We start from the raw sequence: 20,369 nt of genomic DNA, 5'->3' as shown, positions 1-20,369 counted from the left end.
TACTCATGGGGGCATGTCTGATAACAATCTAGGAGGATCAAGGAAAATGTAGTTCTCAGAAAGTCTGGAAGGTTGTATGAAATTCTACAAAGGTCCAGGTTTCAGAGGGGTAGCTGTGTTAGTCTGTATCAGCAAAAACAACGAGGAGTCCTCGTGGCACCTTAGAGACTAACAAATTTATTTGAGCATAAGCTTTTGTGGGCTATAACCCACTTTATCAGATGCATGGAGTGGAAAATACAGTAGGCAGGTATAAATATACAGCACATGAAAAGATGGGAGTTGCCTTACCAAGTGGGGGGTCAGTGCTAACGAGGATGTGGCCCATTCCCAACAATTGACAAGAAGGGTGAGTATGAACCAGAGGTGAAAGTAAGCCGGTCCGGTCCAGCATACTGGTTAGGGTTAGGGTTAGGACTATGCCAGACTGGCTTCTCCGGCCAGTCTGGACTGGCTTCTCCGGCGGTGATTTAAAGGGCCCAGGGCTCCAGCCGCTGCGGGGAGCCCCGAGCCCTTTAAATCACCGCTGGAGCTCTGGCAGCCGGGTTTGGGTGGGGATTTAAAGGGCCCAGAGCACCGCAGCAGCCGGCGCCCCAGGCCCTTTAATTTACCCCTGAGTCCCAGGGCTCCCAGATGCCTCTGCAGCTGGTAGCTCCAGGGTGATTTAAAGGCCCTGGGGCTCCCAGCCACAGCAAAAGCCCCAGCACCTTTCAATCTTGAAGGCCCCGCCTCTTCTGGTTGAGGCCCCGCACCCACTCAGGACTCCAGCCTACTGGTAAGGCCTTTAAGTTACTTTCACCCTGGTATGAACACAGATCTCTGTTGATATTCACCCCTTCTTGTCAACTGTTGGGAATGGGCTACATCCACCCTAACTGAATTGGCCTCATTGGCATTGATCCTCCCAACTAGATATGGCAACTCCCAATTTTTCATGTGCTGAATATTTATACCTGCCTACTGTATTTTCCACTCCATGCATCTGATGAAGTGGGTTTTAGCTCAGGAAAGCTTATGCCCAAATAAACGTGTTAGTCTCTAAGGTGCCACAAGGACTCCTCGTTGTTTTTACAAGGGTCCAGAACATTCTAGGAGGTTAGTGAAAATGAATCTATACCTGGATTACCTGAAACATTTTACCTCAGTCTATTTTCCCTTTGTCACTAACAGAAGCGGCACCCCCTAAGCTCTGCACCACAGGCAGCCACGTGCCTCACATGTCCCTAAATCCAGCCCTGCTCTTATGAATGGGTTGAGCTGGCACAGAGTCAGAGCTGGCTCTTCCTGACGCTGCTCCCACGCCACAACCATGCCCGAAACCATTCCACGTGGCGTGACGTGGGGCGAATTCTGCTCTATTTAATGCCCTTAGATCCTCCCCCTAAGGACACCGGGGCGGGACCCACTTCGCTCCCCGCCGCCTCGGCGGGGTCCGGGTTACTATGGTGATGGGAGGCCTCCCGGCCGCTAGGGGGCGCTGTGAGCCGCCACCGAGTGTGGGATGAAACTGAAAGTGAAGGGCTCAGGCTGCGGCAGCTGCCGTGAGGGAGGGAAGCGGCCCGCGGGAGCTGCCTCGGGCCCGGCCTCTCGCTCCCTCCCCTCTCTCCCATGAGCGCTTGAGCGACCCGGCTCGGGCATGTCGGATTGTTTCGACCGGGCTCCCGGTGCCGGCCGAGGCCAGGGCCGGGGCCGAGGTGGCGGCGCCCTGCTGAGTGGATCCGGCGCCGCGGAGAGCGGGAGCAGCGGGGCCCGTCTCGGAGGCAGCGGCTTCCCCAGCTCGGGGCCCGCCGAACCGCCGCACAAGCCGGGCTTCCTGCAGCAGCAGCAGCAGCAGGAGCCGCTTCGGCCGCCCAAGACAGTGCCGCCGGGCACCGGAAACGCAGGTACTGCCCGCCACCGGCAGCGGAGCCCGGGGGAACCCTTCCCCCCGCCCCGGTTACTGGGCGCCGGGGCTCCCCTCCCGCAACTGCAGGGCGCCGCAGCCCCGGGGAATCCCCAGCTACCGGACACCGGAGCCCCAGGGAGCCCCTACCCGGACCGGGCACCGGAGCCCGCTGCTGCGCCTACTGCCTGCTTGCTGGGACCCCGTCCTGCCTCCCGCGCGATCTGCTCTTCTAGGGCCAGCACAGCAGAGGCCCCGAGACCCATGTCTCGCCCCTCTGGCGAGCTGCCCTGCGCCCCTCGCCCAGGGGCCCTGAGTGAGCAGCGACCTAACAGCCCATGATTCAACCTAGCCCCCGCCCCGCCCCACTGAAACAAGCAGAGCCAGGGCAGGCACCTGCCTATTCCCCTCCCCAGGGGGCTATAACCTCCTCGCTGACGCCTGTACCCAGGTTGTTAGATGTGATATTGCATTATATAGCGCCATAGGCTTCCCCTGACCATCCTCTCCTGTTTTCTATTTATCCACATCTCTTTTATTTGGCAGCAGATGGTGAGGTTTGTATCTCAACCTTTCATAAATGGTTCCCTCCTCAGCTCTCTTCTAAAGCAATTTTTTTTCTGTAAAAATAGTTTACTGAAGCAGATAACAAAGAAACAATGCTAGGTATCCAAATTTTTACTTCCACAGTTCAGCTAGCTAAAGAGAACAAAGGTATAAAAATACATGTGAAAATGCAGATAACTTTTAAAAACAAGAAATATAACTTGATGATGTTGCAATGACTTACAACAGGGTGCATGGTCTGTTAAAATATACATTCAGCAATTTTCATAGTACTTGTCAATAAATGACTGTCTTAGACTTATTTTTAAAAAAGTTGAGAAATCCACAAGATTAGCCAAATGTTTCTTCAGACATCTGTGATTTAGAAATGATGATTTTTGTAGTTTCAGATTTTTTGTATAATTGTCTTAAAGGGGACCTGCAAAAAAGGGTGGGGGAATAAGCTTTTGCTTCTTTCCAATGTAGAAAAAAGGCCTGAAATGTGTTTTGTTAAAAACAAAGTCATGTGTGTGGTGGTGGTGTTTTGTTTTTTACGGTTAGAAATTCAGATCCTGTCTACTCTGGAAATTTTTGTGGTGATTAGATAACTATTTAAGGCTCGGATCCTACAAACACTTACTGCATATGCTTTACTACCATGAGTAGGCCTGTTGTTGTAAATGAGCTTACTTATGGTAGTAAACTTAAGCAGGTGCATAAGTGTTTTTATCAAAGCCTAAATTATGACATTATAAGAAACTGAAAATTGAGCAATTGAAAGGAGAAGAGATTTTTAGTCAGATTGTATAGAAGTGTCTTGTTAAAATATTTGGGGGAAAATGTTTGCTAAAGATTCAGAGCCTTCTCCTGTTTTAGTTAAGGTACAAGAAATCACACAAATCTGAGATCCTTACAAGTTTTCTGTCAAAACCAGTGAAGACCAGACTAAGGTGTAAATAGGCCTAAAAGGTTTTTAATTTTAAAAAGTTCTCTGCAGGTTGCTTTATGTGTGACTCCTGAAGTGATTTTGCTTTCTCTTCCATCCCCCAAGAATATGAATTCCATTATATGGTTGTTTACTTGCGTGAAATTGCAGACATTTGATAAATTCTAGGATTGAGGTGTTAACGTAACATGATGGCTTTTAAAATCTTTACAGAACATATGCCGCAGACAAAAGTCCCCCCTGTATCCCAAGATAAAATTGCAGCTCACGATTGTGGATCAGCAATGGCTAAACCTCAGTTGGTTGTGGCACCAGTGGCAACGTCAAAATTGTCAGTGAATGCACCTGAGTTTTATCCATCGGGATATAATCCTAGTTTTACAGTAAGTATTTAATATTCTGTCTTTGGTATCTAGCTGGGTTCAAATTGTCAACTTGTTTCTCATAATTTTTTGGTGTGAGATGTCAGAGGTTTGAAAGCACTAGATTACCCCCACCAACTTCAGCCATGCCAGAGGTCCACTTCCTGCAGCAATAAATTTGAATGTTAAAGGATCTGAATGAATACCACAGAATACATGAAAGTCTTTGTTTTGTGCTGATTTTCTGTCCCAGATAACTGCATTCCTTCCTGATTTCACCACACATTGATTTGACCAATATCCCAGCAGGCAGTCTCTTCCTGAGTCTGCAATGCTTCTTCATGACCAGCTTATAAGTATAATGCAAGGTGGACCTATCTGACCATCTATGCTATTATCTTGAGTGTTACCTTTGTAATAATTCCAGTCCTGGGGAGGCAGCTGAGAATTCCTGGAGTCTCCCTTTCCATTTATTCCATGATAATCACTCAGATCATTTAGCATTCCGATTGTATTGTCTGAACAACCAACCCTCAAACTTTAATGCTGTTGTTTTATAGATGGTGGGACAACTACTTTTTATATAAAAACTGTGTTTTGAGAAACATAGGTGGAGAAATAAAAGCTGACATGCATATTTTTGACATCACTTGTGACGTATAAATGCTGATGTGTTCATAGAATCATAGAATATCAGGATTGAAAGGGATCTCAGGTGTTGAACTGGCTAACAGTGTAAAAGCTTTATGTGCATGGATGAAACTAGATTTGTGTGACATCTGTGATTGGTAGCTTCCAGTTTCTAATTTATATTGCCAATTTTAACATCAGCTTTATTAAAACATGGGGAAAGAGAACCTATTGGTAATGGATATAGAGTCCGCCACCTCTAAATCAGAAGCTTGTATTTGGACCAACTATTGCTGTCGGCTATTCCATCACCTAATAACCAGTAAGCTGAATACAAGAGGTAGCAAATGGTACCATTTGTCAGTTTCTGAAGACAAAGGAGTAGGGATGAGATTGAGCTAAACTTTCCCTGAAAGAAGTGGTCCCTCCAGAGCATGGTGCAGGCACATAGACATTGCCTTCTTTGCTCCAGTTTGTCATGTGCTACATATTGATTAATGTTAATGTTTTTTGACTTGATGCTCCTGTTTAAAATGCTGGTACGCATTTTGCATAACTTAAGGACCAGGACAGAAGAATACATTGCTTTCTAAACATATGTTAATTTGAAATGTGTAAATCAAAAGATGCAGTACTTTAAAACAGACTGCATAATTGGTGTAGGATAGAAAACTGTGTATATCCTGTTTAATGTGTGTATTTCTTATAAATAAGAATCATGAAATGTCTTAAAATTAATTATTTGATCAGATGACACTTACAACCAAAGGATTGTTGATTTCAGTTAAAGATCCCCTTAGTATTTTTTGCAAAAGTAAGCAGTTGAACTCTGTTATTAAGATCAAATTCAAATTGCGTAATTACTTTGTGCCTAAGAGTCTCCCAATGCTTTTATTTATAGTATTAGCTCCATAGTCTTATCTGCAGCATAGTGTTGCTGTGCACTGTTAAATAGCTGCTGTAATTCAGAGACAACTGAAGTGATTCTTGCAGGGAAAGAGCAAGTCCTGTCCTTCCTCAGCCCAGCCCTACCCACACAGGGTAGGTACCACCGGCCAGGGCATCCCCAGATCCTCCCCTTCCCCCCTGCTCACAGTGGTGATTTACCTCTCCACTGCCTGCTCTGGGAACCCAAATTCAGGTACCCACATTGCTGGGGAGGGGCACGTGACCCTGCTCTTGCATCTTCCCTTTACTTCCCCATCAGAGAGTCACTTTTCTGCAGGGAAGCAAAGAAATATGCAGTGGACATGAATTCTGTGCATACACAGTGGCTCAGAATTCCCCAGGAGTAGAACATGCAACAATAACATTACTGTAACTCCAGCAGAAGGCTAGAGTGTTTTCACCTCAGTAACTTTCAGAGTCAAGTAAACTCCTTTTCTTGCCTACCACAATTCATTGGCAGAGGGGATTGAGTTCAATAGATGTTTCATAAGATTTACTGAAGCTACAGATGATTATGGAGAGGCACAAACCTCTCTCTGCTTTACAATGCAAGCTCATTGCAATCTTAAGTCCTATCAGATTCAGCTGGTCTGTATATAATCTAAAGGCAGAGGAGTATGTTTCTAGAAAAGCTAAAGAAAACTTTTTTTAAAAAATGATAAATTATAGGTCATTAAAACAATTATCTACAAATCTGGCCCAGCATTTCAAGCTAGGGTATGTTGGGACAGTGCTTACTATTTTACTATATCACTTACTAGGGGTGGGACAGACTTGCAGCCAAGGATTTGACACACAGCCTTTAAATCTGTTTCTCTGTCTCTCTCTAAAACAAACATTTGTTACTACCTCTTCAATCTTTCCATATCATAACATCTTTAACATTCATACAATGGCTATGTTTGGGGACAAGTAGATTTTTGTTATGGATCGTTCAGGTTCCAGTCTTGCCCTGCTGCTATTGACTTTAGCTGAAGGATTGCGTACTATGGGCCTAATACAGAGCTCTTTGAAATTAATGGGAATCTTCCAACTGATTTTAGTGGCTTTGGATCAGACCCTATATGAATTTGTGAGCATATTGTCTTTTATTAGCTGATTGCCACTTAGAAATAACCAGGATCACTCTGGAGTTCCTGGCTAACAGAGACCTTCTTATAGTTGAGATACTAGTGAAGACAGTGATACTTACCTCCTTTGTAAAGTGCTTTGAGATCCAATGAAAAGTGCTATATAAGAGCTAGGTATTATTTATTATTATTTTTATTATTAGTGGCCTGAGGGTTTTTTAAGATTTAGTGCTAGATTTAAATTGGTCCTTTGTGTATCAGGTGCCACCAAGCTGGTCCTATATTGGTAGTAGTAATATGTATAATGCATCTTTCCCTCCCATTTGATATACAGTGTCCTCAGACATAATTCCTTCAAAACTATAGTACACTAGAGCTGTATATGATGGATGTGGTACAGAAGTTATCCTTTAAACTACAGAGGGGCCGTGTTAATGCAGGGACACGTCTAAGATAACTGAAGCTTGAGGCCACCCTCAAAAAATGAATTCAGTTTTATCCTCCTACTATTATCATCTTCCTCCCATCTCCAAGTCTTCACCTTTCTGCCAAATGGGGGTGTCCAGTACATCCCAATAGCTGTTGCTTCTGATTGTCAGCTGTTTCTTTTACTTGTTGCTGTGTCTGCACTCCACTCTGGCTGTAGAAGCAGATTTCAAGGATGCTGTTTGAACCTGTACCTGTTCTTCTGTACCTGCCTAATGTGAATTGTGGTTGCTATGCAGTAACTCGGCAGTTATGGGAAAGAATAATTTTACTTTATTTTACAATACTTAATTTTTTTCATGTATTCACGTGATAGTTTACTGGATTATTATAAAGACTGCAATACTTCTTAATGTAGAAATACAATATCTAGCAAGCTGTGTGAGGATTTGTTAATTAAGCATTGCATATAATAAAAATATGGATGTAAAATCATTGTCAAGTTTAGTGTTTCTCAGATATTATTTAAAGTTGACAATTGTGTTTCAGTAATTTTTTGTTAACTCACTGTAGAAGGGATTTGTCATCTTATGGTCTGAAGAAGTCTTTACAAAGCCACAGTTCCCCAAAAGTACTCTTGGTTCAGTTTGTTTCCTTCAGTAGGGTCTATAACTTATCAACTATTTGTCGGCTTAATTTAGATAATGTATAGTCCTGTAAAATTAAACCAGATAAATGTTTTTATTTAATTTTAAAACAAGTTAAGGGGAAAACAGAAAATGTTGTGAAAATGTTTTTGGGAGACTGTTAAAAAATGTTGTTTGGAACTCATTGCTACAGGAAGCCATTGAGGCCAAGAGCTTAGCAAGATTCAGAAAAGGATTTGAAATTTATATGGATAACAAGAATATCCAGAGTTATAATACTTAGTGCTAATAATTTTTGGAGGGGATATTAACCTTCATGCTTCGTGGTTTAAACCAATGTCTAACTATTAGAGATTAGGATGAGGTTTAATGTTGTGGGGGGAAATCATCCCACAGCTGCCCACGGTAGGGTTCTTACACTTTCCTTGGACGTATCTGGTGCTGGCCACTGTTAGAGAGGATACTGGCACATATTTAGTTAGATTGCTTTTTAAGTAGCCTCTAACCATAGGTATATTTCTTCATTGCTCTAGGATTCCTCTTTCGAAGATGGATGTGATGGCTATCCAACTCTGACAGAATACGTACAGGATTTCTTAAATCACCTCACTGAACAACCAGGCTGTTTTGAAACTGAAATAGAGCATTTTGCAGAGACATTGAATGGTTGGGTCACTACAGATGAAGCATTACAAGAGCTTGTTGAACTCATCTATCGACAGGTAACAGAACAATACACAGGCTTATAGCATTGTTCTGTTGCAGGATTTTGCTACAGAGCATGAATTTATTAAAATATGTAAGATACCAGGAATCCTAGTTATCCCTGATTTAAAAAAAAACAACAAAATTCTCAGATGGAAAAAACATAAAAATCAGTGTTTCTCCAAAATTAAAATGAAATCGGGTAGCAGGAGCCCCGCTGCCCAGGGCTGACAGCATCAATTTCCCATATTCCTTTGCATCTGCTGGTGGTACCAGGTTCCATTGTGGATGTTTTTATTTAATTATTTTTTTAATGCAAAAACTAAAGATTCTCTGTAAAAATGCAAATTCTGCAGGTGTGTGGTTTGGTTGGTTGTTTTTTGTTGTTGTTTGGTTTTGTTTTTGGGTTTTTTTTCTTGGTTTTTTTTTTGGCAGCAAATGGATTTCTAGGATTGCTGCATATCACCGTATATCAACTAGCATTTCTGTGCACATGTAATATTTTTATAGTATAGTTCCATTCATTTGTGAGATTGACGTATCTGGGCAAAGCTTTTGCCCTGTAAATTGAAAATAGTGACTGGAAGTGGGTTACCCTTTCATAGCTGCAAGGGGGAGGATAAATATTACTTGTTTGTTTGCACTGCCATTTCCAGCTGTATTCATTTCTCTATTGCTCTCTGACAATGTCTTGCAACTTAGGCATAGATGTTATGTCTACACTCCCCGTCTTCTCCTCCCCCCCCCCCCCCAAAAAAAAGACACAGTGGTGAGTCTCAGAGTCTGGGTCAATGGACTCAGGCTTGCAGGGTTGTGCTACAAGGCTAAAAATAGCAGTGTAGGAGCCCAGGTTCTGAAACCCGGTAAAAGGAGTGAGTCTTCAGGTTCTGGCCTGTACCCAAATATCTCCACTGTTTATTTTTAGCCTCATAGTGCAAGCCCAGTGACCCGGGATCTGAGACTCATTGCTGCGGGTCTTCCCCCAGCCCCACCCCTGGTGCAGATATATCCTTAGTATGAAATTCACTGTTATGTGGGACTGAAAAAGATACTTGTTGTCCTACTTCTGAGGCTCACTTTTTTAGTTTCTTGGCATCTGAGGGCTGCCAGGAGCATATGTTGGAGTTTGTATAATAGAGATTAATGGAAGGTGACAGCATGTTCTGTTGAATCCTCCTTCCATCACAATGAATGGGCAAGTTAACACTTCCCAGAGCTATTGTTGCAGGTTCTCTGCAAACTCAGACATTGCTTCATTAGTTAAAACTGAGTCAATTTTTGAGGGTTTTCTTCTTAATAACAGTTAGAGGGTTACGTTTTACAAAACACAAGTTGAGACTAGAAAACAATTGAGGGATCTGCCCATATCCCTTTGAGTTCCTGACACTGGGAAACACTTCTCTACTGGCTGAAGATTCCGTGCTTTAATTGGAACGTATCTGTTTTGGAAAATCATGATTGAAGAAAGAGCTAATCTCTGGGGTAGATAGATCCAATCCCATGAATATGAGGATGAAGGTCTTGAATTGAACTATGTACTAATTGGGGAGGCACTGGAAAGAGCAGCGTTGCTAAGCTAATTATAGAACTGGAAGGAACCTCGAGAGGTCATCTAGTCCAGTCCCCTGCACTGAAGGCAGGACTAAGTATTATCTAGACCAAGGATCGGCAACCTTTGGCACGCGGCTTGCCAGGGTAAGCACCATGGTGGGCCGGGCCGGTTTGTTTACCTGCCGTGTCCGCAGGTTCGGCTGATCGTGGCTCCCACCCACGGTTCACTGCTCCAGGCCAATACGGGCAGCGGGAAGTGGCGGCCAGCACATCCCTCACCCCGCGCTGTTTCCCGCCGTCCCCATTGGCCTGGGACAGCGAACCGCGGTCAGTGGGAGCCACGATCGGCCAAACCTGCGGATTCGGCAGGTAAACAAACTGGTCTGGCCCGCCAGGGTGCTTACCCTGGCGAGCCACGTGCCAAAGGCTGCCGATCCCTGATCTAGACCATCCTGACAGGTGTTTGTCCAACCTGCTCTTAAAAATCCCCAATGATGGAGATTCCACAACCTCCTTAGGCAATTTATTCTGGTGCTTAACCACCCTGACAGTTAGGAAGTTTTTCCTAATGTCCAACCTAAACCACCCTTGCTGCAATTTAAACCCATTGCTTCTTGTCCTATCCTCAGAGGTTAAGAAGAACAATTTTTCTGTGCTAATGAGCTAATATCAATTGTTCTTCCAGGGCTTTTGGCTTAATTTCATGCAACATTTGTAATTACTACTTGTTACAGAAAGTGAAAAATAACAAATGTTGTTTGAAATAATTGTATCCAGTTTTAAAATAGAATTTGAGAATTATCTTAAAATGTTTCAGGAGGGTATAAGTTTGTACATTGGTTTTGGTGTCTGATGTGTGAGATAATTTGAAGAATATTGAGCTGAATGTGTGGTTGATCAGTCATATGAGAGCCTAGCCTGTATAAAGTTTCTCATATTTTTCCAAAGACTGATTCCAGTTAAGCAAACAGTTCATCCAACCCTTCTTTCCTTCCTTTATCAGTGCTTCAATTGGCAGTATCACTGTTATTTCTCCAATTTTAATTCTCCATGGAGCACCCTGAATAGAGAACCTAGTGTATGCAACTCAAGTTTATGGGTGGGGGGGGGGAAGGGAGGAAATAGGTAAAACTTATATATATAAAAATATGGAAGTAGCAAGGAGATTTCATATAGAGTAAAATTGTCTGACAATTGTAATATTATTTTTTTAAACAATTAACCATTTTTTGCATTAGCCTGTTTTTTGAGTTGCTGTGATTTCTTCAAATGCGGTAGAGGAACCAGTGGAGGTAGACCACCCAAAGTGATACAATGCATAATGTATACAATATCACTCCATCTTAAACATAAGGCACTTATAGTATCCAAACTGAAAAGTTTGCAGTTCTGTATGTAAAACACAAGAATAGAATATTTGAGTTCCCAATCTACTAATTAGTTAGGCATACAATTATTTTAGTATCTCCTAGATAATATTACAATTTTACAAACTTAATTAATTTTTCAGCATCTGACCTATTACAAAAATTTTAAACAAATCAATTCCGGTGTGTTATAAGCATTTGCTCAATTTGATGGTGTCCTAACTAGACAGAAGTACAGATCTTCTTTTTTTTTTTTTTTTAAACAGTCAGTTCTGAATTCAGCTATTCTGTCTTTCGTGATTTGACATCTACAACTTTTTACCATTTTGATGCAACGTTGTTGTCACACTGTCCTTTGAAAACATGGAATTTGGGCTAGAAACCTGAATATTCAATTTTTAAATATTAGAGAAGGACAACATTTAGGATTACATTGCATCAGCTACATTTTGGGTGTGAAGGTGGGAAGAGGCGGTTTTGTTTTGGATTCCACTTCTGACCTTGGTTGGTTCAGTCATGTTGGCAAAGTATTCAAAAAGTTCCATAGAATCAATTTTAATTTTTATTCTTGTATGATTCTAGGTCTTCACTTATTTCAGATGAGATTCCAGTGAAACTGCAGCACTTTTCTTCAGCCTGTAATCTTTCAAATCCCTCTGAAACCTCTTTCAGTTATGTTTGTAATTTTAGTACCCTCTTATATCAAATGGGTGCTGTTTTGATGGCCTGCATAGTGCAAATTTATTTATATTATCACAGTTGGATAGACGCGCAATTTTCCTAAAAGATCTAGAGTGTCTTAGGGAAGCTGAGGCATGATTTCTCCTTTTTCAACCAAGCATTAAGCCAGGTAGTGGGTTTTTTTTGTAATTTCCAGAGTTGCTACTTTGTCAGTGGCTTTTAAATAGTGTGCTGAATGCCCATACATCAGACGTTTTGGATGACCTTATCATTTTATTTTCATTAAGCAAATGGTAAAGGCCTCCATGTCAATATTTTTCTCATCCTTCTTGAATGGCATCATTTACATTTTGGACATAAAACTGTGTGGTTTTAATTTCAGATGTAGAATTAATAATTAAGTAGGAAAGCATTTTTCCTCTATGGAGTATAGTCATTGTTCGATTATCCCATTTGACAAACCAATTTCCATTGTCGGTGTTGATTCTTAATTCTTTATTTTTTCCTATCTTTCTCCATTTGCCATCTCTAACAGTGGAGTCACAAGTGTAAATTTGTCCAGTGGAGTATATATATTGAGGGAAAAGTACTTTGATCATTTCTTTTAATTTATTCATTTTGTGCTACATTGAAGATTATATTATTACCATAAAATAACTTTGTATCTTACCTATCAAGTTCAAGTCTGATATAATCGCAGAATTTGCCATTTTTGGGTGTTGCAGACAAGCAAGCTTCTTCTGAAAGAAACTGAAATTGAAGAGTTGCTAGAAGTCTTGACTATGATGAATGTATTGAGAATGTATTGCTTGCAGCAGCATCAAACTAATCAATTTTCTGCTATTTCATTTCAATAGAAAAAATTTCAATGACATGTTTGATTTTGAAGAGTCAGAAGAAAATAGCTTCCTAGAAGAGCATGAATCCATTATCCATGCCTGAATAACTCTTGATAACATTTGTTTTAATTATTACAGTCCAGTCATCTGTTTCCTTCAGTTTTAGGCATGTTGAGTCAGGAATTCATATGCTAATGTTTGCTAATCAGTAAAGAGTCAGTTTGTTTTACTGAACAATAGCTTTTCCATTTAGCTTTGCCTTTTAGAAAGAGAAACAACCATCTATGTGAATTCATCACTGAAGGCTTAAAAGTAAAATGAACGAGCTATCTCTGCAGAGAACAATGTTATCAAATGCCTAGCACACCTTTTAGTTTCTAGATTCTAGCAAACCAAGCCCTTCTAACTGTTCACAATTTTACACGTTCCATCTCTTCAGCATCTGACTGATTGTAACTTCTAGCCATGATCCTCTTTCTGATCACCTGTGTTGTTTACCCACTACCCTTTTTTCACAGGCTTCTAGAAGGTTCTCTAAATTTCATATTGCTTCCTAATAGAATAACAGAAATCTTGATGTCCTTCCCTTTTCAATTTTTAGAATAGACTTTCATTTACAGATCAAAATGTTTCTACTATTATTTTGCTCATTTAATTAGTGATATAAAAGTTCAAAATATAGACCTCCCTTTCTCCCAAAATTAGGAGAACAGGGAGAAAACAAAGGTTTTGCAACCTTGACTAGTTTATAATGGTTATGACTCTGTTTCCCAGGTGTTAAGTGCTTTGCCTATTGAGTGATACACAAGCATTTTTAGTTGAGTTTTTGGCTATTTATGTTGACAGCATTCTTAGGTGTTTCTGAACTTTCATCTAAGTATTGATGTTGAGGTAAACAATAAATTACTAATGGAGTGTAACTTTCAAATACACTGGGCATTGGGATGTGAAGGGAAGGAGGAATTACAGAGACACAGAATCATAGGGTTAGAAGGGACTGCAAGGGTCATCTAATCTAACCCCCAGCTAAGATGCAGGAAATTTTTGTATCTAATCCATTCAGGACAGGTGGTTATCCAGCCTCCTTTTGAAAACCTCCAGTGAAGGGGCTTCCACAACCTCCCTAGGCAGTCTGTTCCATTGTCCTACTGTTCTTACAGTGCCATCATGCTGGAGGGTGTTGGCATTTTTACAAAGTCAAGACTTCAGGGTGTGGGAAAGCTTGTTTGATATTGAATTGCCATTAGACTCTGAGCAATCCCTTGCTGAAATTTAAGCATGTTACAAATAACAGTTCTCTCTTTTTGCTTAGTCTGCTACTCAATGATATAGCCAGCTTTTTAGAAATACATTGGTGTTGATCAAGTGCTTTTACTGAAAGATAATATCTTTATTTCCTAATGAGCTAATTTTCATTTATTGTGAATAATACTTTATTTTCTGAATTTATTTTGGAAGGCCACATCTGTCCCCAATTTTTCCTACATGGGAGCACGGCTGTGTAATTATCTATCTCATCATCTAACCATTAATCCACAAAGTGGAAACTTCCGGCAATTGTTACTTCAGAGGTCAGTATCTACCTGTATTTTTATGATGAGGAAAAACTGGTATGCTTAAAAATGACTTGTTTTCCTCTTTTTGTCTTTACCCCTGAACTTGGTTCAAAGGAGTCAAAATACATATTTAATATAAAGCAAAGTTTAGACTGAGATTTTAAATGAAAGCTACGTATTCGAGACCAAGACCCTCATTTTTGATGAATTTGTGAATTAATAAATTACTAATAAAGCTGACTGGAAACTAGTTCCTCCAAAAATCAGTGTAGTATCCTCCACAGTCTTTTTCCAATTTTTCATAACTTCTAAAGTGTCCTGTATTAGTCTCTTGTTTGAAAAGGAAAATGTGCTTCCTCAGTGAAGTAACTTGCACCTTCCTCTTGAAATTCAAGAGTGACATATCTCTGCAGTGTGTCTATATCATTCTGAATTTCTCTTGCATGTCAATATGCTCTGCTGCTGCCACCAACCGTTCTTAAATTCCCTGAACTGTTTGTGTTAAAACCATTTTTAGGATTTTGACATTTCACTTTTTTGTTCTCAAGTTTGTCTTCTGATTAGAAATACACATATGAGACTCAGAGAGATTAAAAGTGCGGTATAAAAGAATAGGATTCTCTCTTCAGAGTTCTTTTGGCAAGGCATTTTATTTTGAATCAAGAGTTCTGTTGAGGTAATCCTATTTTTGAAAGAGGGGTATTCTTGGCCTCTAATAAATTATTGGGAGCACTTTGTATGGCAAAAGGCTTGACAGATTAGTGCACTTGAAAGGTATACTTAATTTAACAGTTTTTCTTCATAAGATTTAGTCTTTAAAAGAAATTATTCTTCCTTTTCCCAAGGGTCCTTTCGGTCATTGTCAGAGCTGTAAAGAGTTGTTCTTTTCCTCTTAAATCTTTCTTATACTCTCCTGCAATCCATAGATTTCTAGCTAAATGCATGATAATCAGCATTGAGGCTATCATCACATCAGTGAATCGGGAGAAATCTGCTGCTGGGCAATAAGAGGCGCTAATTCTTTTCCCCTCTTAAGAGTCTGAATTTCTAACCCTTTGACCTCCCAGGAAAGATACTAGACATTGAATAGATGTTTTTTCTTTTGACTACTGTGGATTTCTAGGAACTCTCCAAAGGATCCACTCCTCTATTTCATGATTAATAAAATACTTTATTGGAGCAGGGTATATTACCATGTTGTTGAATATTTATTTCCTTCTTTCCCTGAATGATATGTGAGCATCATTCTAGATTAATAATATTAAATATTATACTCAGATAATAAATACAGTATAGGACTTGTATTTACAAATCAATATTGTCAATGATGGAAAGTCCTCCATGACCTCTGGTAAATTGTCCCAATAGTTAATTACCCTCACTGTTAAAAACTTATACCTTACATTCTACTTTTTTGTTTTGCTAGTTGTCAAATAACTTGTCAGATAACTTTATTCTAATCAGTATTTTATTTCCCTGCTGGAAAGGCAAGGTTGACCACAACTCTGTGAAACTAAGTATAGTGCACAAATGATTCGAAATAGAGATGGAGAGTTCAATTGCTATTTAAAGCAAATTATGTTCTCAGAAAACAAAGGGCTTGTTCAACCTCCCTTCTAGTTCTTCTATTCATTTGTTTGCTTCTGTTTTATTTTGTAACAAATGAAATTGGGGATAACTCTTGGTTACACCCATATGAGTTAAATAAATATTGTGTAGTGTTTCGAAAACCATTATTTAATATATATTTATTACAATTACAGGGCTAGCTACCCCTCTGTCCCCTTTCGGGGTTGGGTCTCTTGTGCTTTCCTGTCTCAGGGTGGAATCTTATGATTCTTCCACTTAGTCCAAATTTTCAAGTTGTTATTAGAACTCAAGTTCCATGGCTTTGTGTGTGGAATACAGTTTTTGAAATGATGGTGTCAAGCTGTCTGAAGATGCTCACAGACATGAGTGCCAACCTTAGGGCAGATTGCCACAAACCAGGGCACAAGACCCAAACTGGTTGTATGTTTTTTGTAGGGCTGTCAAGCGATTAAAAACATTAATCGTGATTAATTGCATTGTTAAACAATAATAGAATATCATTTATTTAAATATTTTTAGATGTTCTACGTTTTCAAATATATTGATTTAAATTACAACACAATATAAAATGTACAGTGCTCACTTTATATTATTTCTATTACAAATATTTGCACTGTAAAAACATTAAAAGAAATAGTATTTTTAATTCACCTCATACAAGTACTGTAGCGCAATCTCTTTATTGTGAAAGTGTAACTTACAAATGTAGATTTTTTTTAAATTACATAACTGCAGTCAAAACAAAACAATAGAGCCTACGAGTCCACTCAGTCCTATTTATTGTTCAGCCAATTGCTCAGAAAAACACGTTTATTTACAATTTGCAAGACATTGTGCTGCCTGCTTTTTGTTTACAATCTCACCTGAAATTGAGAACAGGTGTTCACATAGCACTTTGTAGTCAATGTTGCAAGATATTTATGTGCCAGATATGCTAAAGATTCGTATGTCCCTTCATGCTTCAACCACTATTCCAGAGGACATGCGTCCATGCTGATGATGGGCTCTGCTTGATAACTGTCCAAAGCAGAGCGGACCGACACATGTTCATTTTCATCATCTGAGTCAGATGCCACCAGCAGAAGGCTGATTTTCTTTTTTTGGTGGTTTGGATTCTGTATTTCCTCATTGGAGTGTTGCTCTTTTAAAGACGTCTGAAAGCATGCTCCATACCTCATCCCTCTCAGATTTTGGATAGCGCTTCAGATTCTTAAACCTCGGTTCGAGTGCTGTAGCTGTTTTTAGAAATCTCACATTCATACCTTCTGTGCATTTTGTCAAATCTGCTGTGAAAGTGTTCTTAAAACAAACATGTGCTGGGTCATCATCTGAGATTGCTATAACATGAAATATATGGCAGAATGCAGGTAAAACAGAATAGGAAACATACAGTTCTCCCCCAAGGAGTTTAGTCACAAATTTAATTTACATATTTATTATTTTTAATGAGGATCATCAGCATGGAAGCAGGTCCTCTGGAATGGTGGCCAAAGCATGAAAGAGCATACGAATGTTTAGCATATCTGGCACGTAAAATCCTTGCAACTCCGGCTACAAAAGTGCCATGCAAATGCCTCTTCTCACTTTTTGGTGACATTGTAAATAAGAAGCAGGCAGCAGTATCTCCCATAAATATAAACAAACTTGTTTGTCCTAGCGATTTGGCTTAACAAGAAATAGGACTAAGTAGACTTGTAGGCTCTAAAGTTTTATATTGTTTTGTTTTTGAGTACAGTTATGTATAAAAAAAATCTACATTTATAAGTTACACTTTCACGATAAAGAGATTGCACTAGAGTACTTGTATGAAGTGAATTGAAGAATACTATTTAATCATATTACAGTGAAAATATTTGTAATAAGAATAAAATGAGTACTGTTCACTTTGTATTCTGTGTTGTAATTTAAAACCAATATATTTGAAAATGTAGAAAAATTTCAATTGGTATTCTATTGTTTAACAGTGCAGTTAATCACGATTAATTTTTTTGTTAATTGCATAGGTTAGCTGCAATTAATCTGCAGCCATAATGTTTTGTATTAGAGTAACAAATGTGAACTTGACAAGCACTATAACAGACAGTCCCCTGGGGCACTCCAGTTTATCTTGTCACCCAGGCAAGCCTGCCTTTGTAATAGATGGTCCCTTCCAACAAAAATCACAATGATATTCTGGTTACTCCAAATCCCAAAGGGCCGGTCACTTACCACAGGTCAGTTATGCCTTAGATCTCTCGCCAAAGACAATGCTTGTAGCCAATTCTGTAATAAACTAACTAAAGATTTATTAATTAGGAAAAAGAAATGAGTCATTTACAAGATTAAAGTAGATTACCATACACACATACGAGTTACAGTCTTAAGTTCCAAAAAGGTAATAGTAGCTGCTATGTATGCAAGCACTAGATGTCTCTTAGGGCTAACCAAACTAAGCGACTTGGGGATCCCTGGCTTATGCTTAGATTTGCCCTCTCCCAATTCCAAGCAGCATAGTGATGAGATTTCTCCTTAACATGGATTTCTATTCCCTCCCCCCAGCATTGAATCTGTGATGGGATGAGGGCTTGTGCACCTAGAATCATAAAATCGTAGGACTGAAAGGGACCTCGAGAGGTCATTTAGTCCAGTCCACTGCTGTCCTCGTAGGTGTGAGGGAAGCAGTCAACAAAGTATTTTATCCACTGATGTTTCATAATTGTTTGTCTGGTGTCTATGGGCCTTCTTTTGTTGGAGGAGGAGATGATGTCTCTTGTGGTAAACTAGTATATCGCACTTGGTAATGCTTCTCTCCTGGCTGTGGGGTTTATAATATTAGCAAACTTTTTATAGTTACAGAGCAAACACTTAAATATCACCTGATAATGTGGATAATATTAGTAAGATTAATACATGTAGCATCATACAGGCATTTCATAAAGTCTAAACACTAAATACATGCTTAAAACTCTAATATCTATTTTAACAATAGTAACACACAGGTGAGCCAGATTGGTTTCCAGCAATGCATTTGTCTGTGTTCAGTGAGGCTTAGGGGCCTTGGCATGAGCTGGCACCTCATCTGCCAGCATCACAGATAGCACTTTGGAAGAAAAGCTATAGAAGCTTATGCTTGAAAGAAGCAGGGAGAATAAGACTTGCCCAAGACCAATATAGCAAATTCGCTTCAGTATTTCAGATTTAAAAGTTTATGGTTCCCAGTCCCAAAATCAATCCATTAAACCACAAACATGCTCAGCTTTCTAGAACTGTGCTTAGAAACACAAATGTGTTCAGGAAGATTTGCCTTGTTAGTCCATCTAGAAAACTTAGGGCAGGTCTACACTAAGGGAGGGGGCCGAACTAGGGTACGCAAGTTCAGCTACATGAATAGCATAGCTGAACTCGAAGTACCCTAGTTCGAACTACTTACCCGTCCAGACGCCGCGGGATCGAAGTCCGCGGCTCCAAGGTCAACTCCACCACCGCCGTTTGCAGTGGTGGAGTACCGGAGCGCGCGGGGAGTTCGAACTATCGCGTCCAGATTAGACGCGATAGTTCGAACTCCGAGAAGTCGAACTCACCGTGTCGACCCGGCAGGTAAGTGTAGACTAGCCCTTAGTTAAGGTTGCTCATGTGGTTTTCTTATCAATGTTGACACTGAAAATCCAGGAAATAACATTAATATTTATGCCAACCTTAACTTGCATGTTCTTCTATCCAAACATAATCCTAAATCAGTCATATTCCTCAGCTTCACAGCCAAGTCTCTTTCTGTTCCATCAAATCATCACTGACAATGCTTGATAATTAAAAGGATTGGTCCATGAGATTCTCTGTTGCTGTGTACTGGTATGCACATTTCCAAAGACATTGTTTGGTATAGGTACTTAGCAGTTCTATACAAAACTGCCCCTATTCCCTTTCATCTTTATGTTCTGTATTTCCATTCAACTGTAGTCCGCCATCACATTTTGATTTACAATTAAACTATACATATCAATCATTTTATAACTGATGTGCTAAGGTTATATGTATGATACATGTTTATAAGTGGTGTAAAATAGTCTGTGGTGTTGAACACGAAGCCACTAACAGGAGGATATGAGAAACTATGATTTAAAGTATCCCTACTCAACTTCTCCTTACTGTATGTAAGTTGCATCTTCTTGGACCCACTTAACAATATTTAACTTGTACAGAGACAATGTAGGGAAATAATATATATCAGTGATAAAGAGTCCTGTGGCACCTTATAGACTAGCAGAAGTATTGGAGCATAAGCTTTCGTGGGTGAATACCCACTTCATCATGCGTCTGACAAAGTGGATATTCACCCACAAAAGCTTATGCTCCAGTATGTCTGTTAGTCTGTAATGTGCCACAGGACTCTTAGTCTGGATCTGTAAAAACCAACAAACACGGCTACCCCTCTGAATTATATCAGTGATATAATTTAAAAAAATTAATGTGTTCTGTTCCATTCTGCTGTCTGCTTCCATTCTTTCAGGACTAAAAAACACTTTGCCTTTTTTTAAATCATACAATTAAGTTTAGTTAATATAAAAGAAAAAAATTCATTTTGTCTGTATGAAGTTTATACATTCCTTCATGAATCAGTCCCTTTTTAATTGATGTCCTGTATTC

General features: G+C 39.8%; 1 protein-coding gene across 2 annotated transcripts in view; it reads left to right on the top strand.

Annotated features, from left to right (window-relative positions):
* Positions 1-1,412: 1,412 nt before the first annotated feature.
* Positions 1,413-20,369, top strand: part of PAIP1 (poly(A) binding protein interacting protein 1) — a 38,362-nt gene continuing 19,405 nt past the window's right edge. Inside the window, exons 1-4 of one of the 2 annotated variants that reach the window (XM_045021290.1) lie at positions 1,413-1,883; positions 3,588-3,757; positions 7,991-8,179; positions 14,059-14,171. In XM_045021290.1, coding sequence (XP_044877225.1) covers positions 1,637-1,883; positions 3,588-3,757; positions 7,991-8,179; positions 14,059-14,171 — 719 coding nt within the window. In that variant the 5' untranslated portion in view covers positions 1,413-1,636. The remainder of the gene's footprint in view (positions 1,884-3,587; positions 3,758-7,990; positions 8,180-14,058; positions 14,172-20,369) is intronic. The other variant, XM_045021291.1, reaches the window with a different exon arrangement.

This window comes from Mauremys mutica, chromosome 6 (genome assembly GCF_020497125.1).
Source record: "Mauremys mutica isolate MM-2020 ecotype Southern chromosome 6, ASM2049712v1, whole genome shotgun sequence".
Lineage (NCBI taxonomy): Eukaryota > Metazoa > Chordata > Testudines > Geoemydidae > Mauremys > Mauremys mutica.
This window is presented reverse-complemented; position numbering and strand designations above follow the sequence as displayed.